The 10,887-nt window shown below is 43.6% G+C and overlaps 1 protein-coding gene and 1 pseudogene across 1 annotated transcript; both read left to right on the top strand.

Moving 5' to 3' along the window:
- The window catches only part of LOC102253191, a 1,051-nt pseudogene extending 516 nt beyond the window's left edge, over positions 1-535 (top strand).
- A 687-nt stretch (positions 536-1,222) lies between these two features.
- On the top strand, positions 1,223-5,985 carry LOC102252898 (T-cell ecto-ADP-ribosyltransferase 1). The gene is made up of 4 exons (XM_005867112.2): positions 1,223-1,292; positions 2,241-2,321; positions 2,899-3,598; positions 5,887-5,985. The coding sequence occupies exons 2-4, from the start codon at positions 2,259-2,261 to the stop codon at positions 5,961-5,963; spliced, it is 840 nt and encodes a 279-aa protein (XP_005867174.1). The 5' UTR covers positions 1,223-1,292; positions 2,241-2,258; the 3' UTR covers positions 5,964-5,985.
- The last annotated feature ends 4,902 nt before the right edge of the window (positions 5,986-10,887 follow it).

The raw sequence follows: 10,887 nt of genomic DNA, 5'->3' as shown, positions 1-10,887 counted from the left end.
AGGCACACTGAAACCTGGCCTTATCTGCTTTTTATTCAGTTTTAGATACACATCTTGCCCTCAGTAAAGCACAGCAAACAGTTACTTTGAGGCTATTAGGCCAGGAAGTTGCTTTGAGCCACCACTATATCAACACAGCCCAACTAACGTCCAAGGTCCATCGGCCTTCCACGTTCCTGAATGCACTCTTATGACAGTATTAGGAAAGCGGTGGCTTCCTGCACTTCAGAATGCAAATCAACTTTCCAGCAGAATACCCATTCAAACCACCGAAAATTACATTTAAAACAAAGATCTATCACCCCAACATCGATGAAAAGGGACAGGTCTGTCTGCCGGTAATTAGTGCTGAAAACTGGAAGCCAGCAACAAAAACCAAGTAATCCAGTCTCTCATAGCACTGGTGAATGACCCCCAGCCTGAGCACCCCCTTCAGGCTGACCTAGCTGAAGAATACTCTAAAGACCGTAAAAAATTCTGTAAGAATGCTAAAAAGTTTACAAAGAAATATGGGAAAAAGCGACCCGTGGATTAAAATCTGCCACAATCATTCCAGCGAGTGTGAGCAGAGACTCCGAGCAGTGCATTCAGAAACCCCGAAAAGCAGGACTTGGAAAATTGTGAGCAGAGACCCCGAGCAGTGCATTCAGACACCCCGCAAAGCAGGACTCTGTGGAAAATTGACACAGGCCACCACCTGGCATTTGCTTGTGGCAGTTACTAACTTTCTACAGTTTTCTTAATCAAAAGTGGTCTTAGGGCTGAAACCGGTTTGGCTCAGTGGATAGAGTGTCAGCCTGCGGACTGAAAGGTCCCAGGTTCGATTCTGGTCAAGAGTATGTACCTGGGTTGCGGGCACATCCCCAGTAGATGTGCAGGAGGCAGCTGATCGATGTTTCTAACTCTCTATCTCTCTCCCTTCCTCTCTATAAAAAATCAATAAAATATATTTTTTTTAAAAAGTTGTCTTAGGTAACCTATAAAGAAAGGATTAAAAATTTAAGAAAAGAAAGCTGCAGTGGGGAGATATCAGGCATGATTGACTTTAGCCACTTGAGTTTTTAAGTGTCATTTTCCCCCCTCATATAGAGGTAGGGCAATCTGCTCCTAAAGCCTACACAGGATTCTGAGCAAACACACACACAACAACAAGAACAACACAAAACCACAAATCTAATCTGAAACTGAAAGTACATCTCTCTCCCACATAAAAAGGCCAGAGCACTGCCTTCTCGGGCACTTCTATCAAAGACGGACCAGGACCAAATCACCAAGGATCTCCAGGAAATCAGGTACCTGATAACTCAGTTCTGTTTTCTGAAGGGGAAGGGTCTCTGAGTGTGAGGACCCCAGGAGGGCCCCTGAGGAGAGACTGGTGTTTGGATGGGACTGGAAGACTATCTGAAGCCAGAGGTGATTGCTATAGTGGCAGTTATTCCAAGAGCCAAAGCCACAAAGTCAGTTCTGTGTAAGAAACATTCTAGGTAGGGAGGTGAGGTCAGACCTGGCAAATAGGGAACTATATTGAAGAACAGACATGCTGTCTATCCATCCCTCTTAAATTTAAAACCTTAATCTTAGATTGTGCAATTTATATCCCAGAATGCTGAGGCAGTACTGTTGGTCCCTGTGTCTCATGGTCCCTTGTGCAAAAGTGCCCTCCCCCTTCCTATGGTTAGTCAAGCCTAGATCTCCAGGTCAGAATAGGAATATACTTATTTCCCCCTTCTCCACAGCAACTTCTACCTTTCCTTCAAACCAAGAACCCCCTGAAAGCTTCCATGCATGTTAGCTCCCCTGATAGAAGTAAAGGATGACAACATTGAGAGATGTTCAGAAGTACTGACTTAAGTTTGAGCCCCAGATTAACAAAACTTTGAGACGATCTTAAAAACACACACAACCGACACATCTGTGAAAGGACTCATAGTAATTTTTTAGGGGGAGTAAAACGTCAGGGCTTGTGAAGGATCCACTAAAACGGGATCTGTTTTTCTCATGGGCCATCTGAGTGACACCCAGCTCTGCCTATGACCAGGATTAACTGTTTCTTTACCAGCTCCCTACTGATTCACTGCTCCCTGTGTGCAGGACCCAGGCAGAAGTCCTGGTTAGCTGTGCAGAAAGCAGAGTATGTAGGACTGGGGCTTCCAGATTTGCAGTAGGGACTGAGTCATCAGCACACTCACAGTGGAACTAATGTTCTCACTTCACTTTCATTATCTTATATTTTTTTGCAGTTAGTTTTGAACTTGGAGATGACTTCTCTTCGAGCCGCAGCCATTCACTTTTTGATCCTAACTCAATGGCTAACACAACAGGTAATATATATCACCCCCTCCATCCACATCATGCTGACTGGCTTTGCCCTCACATTTTTTTAAAAATATATTTTATTGATTTTTTACAGAGAGGAAGGGAGAGGGATAGAGAGTTAGAAACATCGATGAGAGAGAAACATCGATCAGCTGCCTCCTGCACACCTCCTACTGGGGTTGTGCCTGCAACCAAGGTACATGCCCTTGACCGGAATCGAACCTGGGACCTTTCAGTCCACAGGCCAACACTCTATCCACTGAGCCAAACTGGTTAGGGCTGCCCTCACATTTTTAAAAGTATAGAGTTCCCACAGTTGAGTCTGAGGATAAAGCCATTTAGAGAGCATGAGTCTGAAAAGATTATTTTAAATATTGGGAAACAAAACAGAGTAACAAAGCCTAGTTTTTTTCTTTTTACACTACTCACGGTATAATAAGATTGTCTTCATGTGTGTACCATACATGAGTGCTATGACAGGAACATGTCGAATTTCATGCTAAGCAAGAAGTCCAGACTGTGGGCTCTGGGCAGCATCCAGTACTTGCAAATGGGTCAAAGAACACTACCTATTCTCCACAGGTGACTGGCTGGGTACAACAAGCTAATTTATGTTGGCTAGACATGGCTGAAAATGCATTTGATGATCAGTATGTGGGCTGTACTGAAGAAATGGAGGCAAAAGCACCCCAGCTGTTAGAAGAAGAATTTAAAGTGAATAGAAATTTAAGTGCAGAATGGAAAAAGGCAACAAAAGAATGGGAGAAAAAGAAGAACAAAATAGACTCTTCAAAACGACTCAATGATTCCCATGGAATAGCTCTAGTGGCCTATACTGGAAATATTGGAATAGAATTTAACAAAGCTGTAAGAAACTTCGGTCAAAATAGAGGTAACTTTCAGTTCAAAGCCTTCCATTATTATTTGACAAGAGCTCTTCAGCTTCTCAAGCCAACGAATTGTTATACAGTTTATAGAGGCTGTAAGACAAAGTTTGGTTACAGTGGGAAAGGAAATGTACGTTTTGGCCAATTTGCCTCATCATCTCTCTCTAAAGAAGAAGCTATAAAATTTACTAACAATCTTAAGGGAACACTGTTTACCATCAGAACCTGCTCAGGTGTTAAAATTGAAATGTTCTCTTACTATCCATCACAAAAGGAAGTGCTAATTCCAGGCTATGAAGTGTATCAACAAGTCAACCAAACTAAAAATGGCGTTTCACTTATGAATCCCAAAAGATCTAAGAGTAACTACAATTGCTTCTATATCAACAGCTCAGGTGAGTCGGGGACTGTGTTCCAGGTGGGAGTGGTGGGGACATCCTGAAATAGAAGAGGGAGTTCTCTGCTACCAGAAGCCACCAGGACAGAGCACAAGGGGGCCTTCAACCAATTGCTGATGAGTATTAGGTTCCTAAAAATACAGGGCTGATATCCTGGAATAGAGAGCAGCTCAGGCAGTTCCTCCTCCGGCCATCTCTTAACTTCTCTGCTGCGCAAAATGGTCAGAAAGGTCTGCTGGGCACCAGGAAACATGAGTTTTGGAAACTAATATGTCAGGGGGTATAGGAAAGGTTTGGGGAGTTGGGAGACCTGTTCTCAGGCAGAACAATACAGCCACTGCAGTAATCCTGCCAGGAGATGAGGGTGCCTGAACTGAGCAGGGGGCTGTGGTGATCAAGGGAAGTTGGGGAACGGATGTTGTCTATGAGATATCATAGGAGAGAGGAGGGGGAGTATGGTTAGAAAATAGGATGGTGGGCCTTGAGATTTCCAGCGTGGGTAGTTTACAGGTTGTGAGTTGATTGGAGGACATTTCCATAGCAGTGGTTGGTTAGACTGAAGAGCAGGTGAATAGTGTTGGAGCTGAGGAGATCAAAGAACTGAAAGATTTTGCACCAATGGGCCACATAGTAGACCACATGCACAGGATGATACCTAGATTGATGAAGGTTAGAGATGGTAAAACCATCAGTGAAGGCATATGAGTGAAGTCATATCAGTAGTGGCTGGAAGGCTGTTACCTGTCCAGCCCTGTGATGGGTGAGAAAGTGCCACCAAGGGTTGCCTCCACTTTACCCAACCTTTCCCAAGGTGTCCTGGCTCTCAGGTTTCCTAGCATTTACACCTATCATTCCTTCTGGCCTGAAATCTCTGACTTCATGTCGTATTTCATCCAATCTAAGACACTATCAATTTAGTAATTATCTTTCACTATCTTTCATTATTTCACTAGCTCAGATATCACTTCTAATTATAAGGCTTCCTTGATACTCTCAGGCAAAATTAAATACCATGCTCCATGCCATAAGTTTGGGGTCAGACAACCTCAATGGTAATCCAGGCTCAACAACCATTAGTTCTGTGAATTTGAACAAGTTACCTGAGCAATCTATGTTTCAACTGCCTCATTTGTAAAATGAGGATACAAATAGTAATAATTCAGTAGTTTGTCTGTGAGAATTAAAGAAGTTCTTAACTTATTGCCCGGGACATCGGTATTGCTTAACAAATACTCTTCTTTTGCCCCCATGGAGAATCTTGTATGCATCTCAGCCATACGTTCACCATCTCTATGGTAATAATTTGTGTACAGTCTGGTGATCTCTTTAGTGCCAGAGACTTTGTCTTCCTGCTCCCCCTGCACCCAGGGCCTGTCATTAATGCCTGGCTTGAACCAGGGCTCCAGTAGTTGTTGCTGAAGGAAGTTAGGTTTTGTTGAGATGCCAGGGTCCAGCCAGAAGTGGATCTGCGCTGCAGAGGGACTGAGTATCCAGCAAGTTTCAACCAAATTAGTCGTTATGCTCTGAAAGGTTGCTGGAAACAAGAGAAAAGTTTGAAGTAGAAAGGGACTGCAGAGAATGATTACTGGGAGACTGAGCTTTTACCTGTAGAATTTTGAATTTGGATCAAGCCTAATAAAAACAGGACAACCAGGAAAACAATCCAGCAGAGGAAAGGTGCTGCCCTCCATCTCAGGCGCAGTGCTTGATGTTCATTCAGATTCAGGCAGACTGAGCTGAGAACCCCAGGAGAGGAGGCCAGATCCCACCCAAAGACTGAACTCTTATTAACACTAGACTAGAGTATATATGTTGCTGCAAAAGATGTATGTTCATGAGGTCCTGATCCAGAAACACATTCCTAAGTGGACAAAGACAAACATGGAGGGGCTCCCACAGTGGCCAGGGATCTGCAGGGCCCATGCGGGGAAAGCCTTCCTTACTGAGGCACATGTGGCTGGGAGCACAGGGGCCTGAGAAGTGGGGATGGGAGGGTGTGAGGGGCCCCTAGCCCTGAGAACTCAGTCCACTCAACGTGACCTTAAATTCAGAGACCCAAAAGGATGTGTTCTCACAGACCTCTCCCTTTCTGGTATTCCTGGGTATTTCAGGAGCCCCTGGAAGGCAAAAGGAGGGTCTAATTGCTGGCTAAGTAAGAGGAACCCCTCGGGCTCACACTGGTGGTGTTTTGAGCCTTGGGGGGAAGCTTGAAAAGTCTGGGAGGCCCATGTCTTAAGAAACACCATAGAGAAACCAAACCTTTCCTTCTCTTCCTCCCATTGCAGGAATGAAAGAAAGTTCTGCATTCATTCTGCTGCTGCCTGGCCTCCTGGTCCTGCTGCTCCTCCCTGCTGAGCTGTAACCATGCTCTGCCTGGTGCCTGGTTCTGCATGGGGTATTGGGAAGGGAGGGATGTAGGGTCTGTGTGTGGCTTATGTTAGTACTCACATCCCCCAAGACATCTAAGGGATCTTCTGGGTCTGACCACAAAAGTATGCTTCCTGTCTCCAAATGCACTTACTACCTGAGATAAGTCCCTAGTCCAGCGGTTCTCAACCTGTGGGTTGCGACCCCTTTGGTGGTCGAACGACCCTTTCACAGGTCACCTAAGACCATCCTGCATATCAGATATTTACATTACGATTCATAACAGTAGCAACATTACATTACGATTCATAACAGTAGCAACTTCATTAGTTATGAAGTAGCAACGAAAATAATTTTATGGTTGGGTCACAACATGAGGAACTGTATTTAAAGGGCCAGAAGGTTGAGAACCACTGCCCTAGTCTCTCGACACTTCACTGCGATTAAAAAGCAATGCTTTTACACACTGTCAGCAGTAACGGTCTTTAAACTGCAATTTAATCTTGATGAATGTTATAATCTAAAGCAATAAACCACTGATAATCACACCTTGCTTCTCTGTGACTAGATTTTACTACAAGTTGTATTCTTTTCCCAGGAAATTCTCCCAGGGCATTAGATGTGATGCTGGCATTTTCACAGTTGAGAAGTTTCATGTCTTATACTTCTCACAAATATCCTTGAAGCCCTGATTGATTGAGCCAGAAATACCAGAGCTGTGTTAGATAAATCCTCCCTGCACCACCCCACCAGAAACCCAAGCAGTCACCAAGCCCTGTCAACTTACTTTAACAATAGTTCTCTATTGATTGGGGAAGTATTTCCTAAGACAAAAAGAAGCATAAGCTATAAAGAAATTTTTTGACATAATTACAACAATATAACTCTAATGTATTGGGTACTTACTATGTATTAGGCACTCATTGTTCTCCATTGTTCTAAGCACTTTATATGTTTAGTCATTTAGCCATCATAATAACCCTATAAGGTAAGTTCTATTTTTCTCCAATTTTACACTTGAGGCACCGAAGTTATGTAATTCACTGTCAAAGAATAAAACAAAGGTAAGGAACAAGGGAAGGGAATAGACTAGGGAGAGGAAGGGGGTGAAGTGTTAGGAGGAGTCATTCTAATTAAGCAGTGAAAACTAGTACTCCTGATAGAATAGAGTCCATAGGTCTGCACATAATTGGCTACAATAAATCCTAAATTCTTTGCAGTTAAAATCTGGCATACAGCCCTAGCTGGTTTGGCTCCGTGGATAGAGCGTCGGCCTGCGGACTGAAGAGTCCCAGGTTTGATTCCAGTCTAAGGCACGTGTCTGGATTGCGGGCCTGATCCCTAGTTGGAGGTGTGAAGGGGGCAGTCGACCAATGATTCTCTCTCATCATTGATGTTTCTATCTCTCTTGCCCTCTCCCTTCCTCTCTCTGAAATTAAAATCCGGCAGACAGACCTGGCTGGTGTTGCCCAGTGGCTTGGACGGTGTCTTGTGCATGGAAAGGTTGCTAATTCGATTCCCCTTCATGACAAATGAACAGGTTTCGGGGTGGATCCCCAGAAGGGGGGAGGGGTGCAGGAGGCCACTGATCCATGTTTCTCTCTCTCTAAATTTAAAAAAAAAAAGAAATCTGGCATACAGGGGTCATTAAAGGTTTATGATTAACTTCAGCACAAAGAACCACTTTGATGAAATAAAGCATCCATTTTATGTCTGTTGATCTCCTAGTTGAAAAAGGCACATTGTTGCAAAACACCTGGGGAATAAATAAAGCAGAACGCTATCTGATAAATGATGAACACAGGCAATATTAGAAGGATATAACTTCCTTCTTTTCCCTTCCTCCCCCAATTCCAAATCACAAACAGCAGCTAATTACAAAACCTCATCTGTTCTAGCCAACCCCACTCTGGCCCTGACGACTTCTGTTACACTTGTTAAGAGTAATTCTAAAACTGAAAGGGACCATAGGAAATGCACATTCATACCCAGAATGCTTTCTTCCTCCTGAGCATGAGGATTCTCAGAGACCCATGGAGATCAAGGGTCCACAATTTAGGATTCTGGCAAAACTTTCAGTCAAACAAAACCAACATCCAGAGGACACTCCACAAGGGTGAGGGTATGAGTTGCTGGGACAGAATCAGTAGTTGGTCCACACCTGGGAGCTGGGAAGTGAAGGCCCTTCCTTCCTTTCTTGGAAGACACACCCTTGGCCTGTGCTGCAGGGGAGGCTGAGCTCATTAAAATACAAGATACTGACTTGGCAGACACCAACACTGTTCTCTTAGAATTCAAACAACCAAGTTGTTCCAGATATTTCCTTAGGAAACGGCAACATGAGAAACGTTCCGGAGATTCACTGCCTGAAGTGTTTGTGTGCAGGAGAAGGTAGAGGGGTTCTCACCCGCAGAGCAGCGTTGTGTGGGGATTGGAAAGTGCTAGGGTGTTTGATTAAGGAGAGTGAGCCCTCAGTCAGACACTTAAGAGCTCCTCCCGGATGTAACAGCAACCGAGTTTGCTCATTAGCCTGCCACTATCAGCTCAACCACCAGGGGGCGTGGTTCACATTTTCACCCCGGCGTCTCGGAAATCCCAGGGCTTCCATCCCAAGTCTTCTAAGGTGGATCCGGAACTCTCAGGCAGGCCAATAGCCTGTTTCCCTTGACTTGGGAAAGAGGTGGGAAACCACCCTTGAAGAGACTAAAACTAAAAAGTTGAAAAGCAATGTCAGTGATTTGAGTACACCTTGTCATAGTTAAACAAGGTTCAAGTTACTTTAGAAAGAGGGCACTCTAGAGAGGAAATGAGGGAGCGTGTGGGTTCCCAAGAGAATTCAAATAAAGACTATGCTGAATCTGTCTCCAGTAAAATACAAGCTGGATGGTGGTGTCCTGTATGAGAGCAGCAAAGGGAAGCCTCATAATTCACAGACCCTGGGAGGATGCCACGGCGCCACAAAGGACACTTGGCAGAAGGAATCAAGGGCTTCCTTCTATTTGCTTTACAGAGCAATGGAATTCTTTAAACCTTGATTCCAAGTCTTAGTCCTGAAGGTTTCTTAAAATCTTTGTGACTACCAATTTTTGGCTTTATGTTAATTTGCATATCATTTGGCCTGATCTTCATGTTTAATTGGAACTCAGCAGGAGCCTCGAAGCCGCAAGTTAGATTGTTCCCATTTCCCAGCCAAAATTTCTGAATTAAGGGCTTAGACTTGAAAGCAGGAGTAGTGTTTAAATATGTATTAACAACCCAGTTTCTTTTCCAAGGTTATTTACACATATTTTGTTTTATTCTTATAAGAATGTAAAATTTACCTTTTGCCCAAAGGTTTAATACTCTATTGAATAGCTTCATTTTTTTTTTCACTTGGAAGCTGTTTTTTTCTAAGTAAAAAGCCATTAAAGATTCATCCTTTTGAAGACTAATTTTTTAATCTATTTAAATGCATTAACATAAATCACAGAGTGCAATTTACAGCTCAACTCTCCTTGCAAACATGGTGTCCTGCTATTTAGAAGGTTTTATTTTTTTCTCATCCTGGAGGGCTTTTCATAAAGAGCTGGCACATTTAAAGTATTGGAGGTGTGACTTGGTTTCTTAATTTTTCCCCATGGAAACACTGACTCCCTTTATCTTAGATTTATATAAGCGCTCAGTGGTCCCTTGAAACCAATACAAATAGGAAATCTACTGAGATTGAGAGACATTATAAACGTATTTTCTACAAATCTACAGAGGCCTAAATAATTCAAAAGTACTTTGATGTCAGACTCATTTCTGTGTCATCTATAGTATGTCCAGACCAAACCTCCAGAAACAAGCAAGCTGAAAATATATTGGGGTCTCAACACCTTGGATTCACCATTCCCATCCCTCAATTCATATCAATTCAAACACAGTGCATCTGGGCTTTTACACGGGGAGCAAGTCTTTCATTCTCACAACAGCAGAAACAATAATTTAATTATTGGGCAATCTAAAGACTAACCAGGGGCCTTATTTCCCTAAGGAGAAAAAAACCATGCATACATTCAGAAAACACACCCCTGCCCTGAGCTTTCCTGAACCATTATACATGTATTTATCCTCTAGGGGGCAGTAGTTCCCTGCTCTGGAGGAAAACAACCGTGGTCTGGTCCACAGGTTTGCCTTTTGGAGCCTCCAGGGAAAATACACTCAGCTGTGCCTTAATTCGAAAAGAAAACACGTCAGCTTCAAATCAGATAAAATTCTAACCCAGAAACTAGGAACATCCATTCCAGGAGCCAGAAACACAGGAGCTATCCGTCTGTTCTGATTGCTGGCAGGCTTATAGATAAGACTCCACGTGTATTCCCTGAACATCTGGCAAAAGCCACAAAACAATAATTCACCGCAACAGCAAACAAACTGCAGTTTTTCTGGATGCTCTACTGATGTTTTTAGCCAGATGCAACTTGATGTCCTTATTTTGAACAGATTAGAAACAGATCTCAGAAACAGGCAGGTACCCCAATGAGACCAAATGAATTGCCATTGCCTGTATTTCCTCTGAAAACAGCTGAGACAAAGACTTGCCTGAGGGGGATTTATTTGGGAGGTGATCCCAGGGTGCAGGAGTGGGAAACTGGTAAGGTGACCAGCCATCCCTGCTTACTTGGGACTCACATCCCTAAGATGTGAGCCTCAGGAGAGTTCAAGCACACTGGAATGAGTTGGTCACTATAGGAACTGGGGAAGTAGCCCCAGAGAAGGAGGAAAAGTCAGCGCAAGGATGAGCCAATGAGTTGGTTTGATCCCATGGCACCTTTTGAGGTGCATCTCAGAATTGGGGAGCATTTATCCATGGGTTCTCATACCCTATTAGTTAAGTGTTGCCCTGTGGGGTGTTAAATCCTCCCACAGTTGGAGCTCACATGCATGAGGGCCTGTGA

Source organism: Myotis brandtii, unplaced genomic scaffold (assembly GCF_000412655.1).
Source record: "Myotis brandtii unplaced genomic scaffold, ASM41265v1 scaffold244, whole genome shotgun sequence".
In the NCBI taxonomy this organism is placed as follows: domain Eukaryota; kingdom Metazoa; phylum Chordata; class Mammalia; order Chiroptera; family Vespertilionidae; genus Myotis; species Myotis brandtii.
Note: the sequence above shows the minus strand (reverse complement) of the source record. Positions and strands in the feature narration are given on the sequence as shown.

Bases quoted from the DNA above. Each gene is read 5' to 3' on its own strand.
- LOC102252898 (XM_005867112.2), top strand. From the start codon at position 2,259: ATGACTTCTCTTCGAGCCGCAGCCATTCACTTTTTGATCCTAACTCAA. The intron at 2,322-2,898 runs GTAATATATATC...TATTCTCCACAG, and splicing joins CTCAATGGCTAACACAACAG to GTGACTGGCTGGGTACAACA. The intron at 3,599-5,886 runs GTGAGTCGGGGA...CTCCCATTGCAG, and splicing joins CTTCTATATCAACAGCTCAG to GAATGAAAGAAAGTTCTGCA.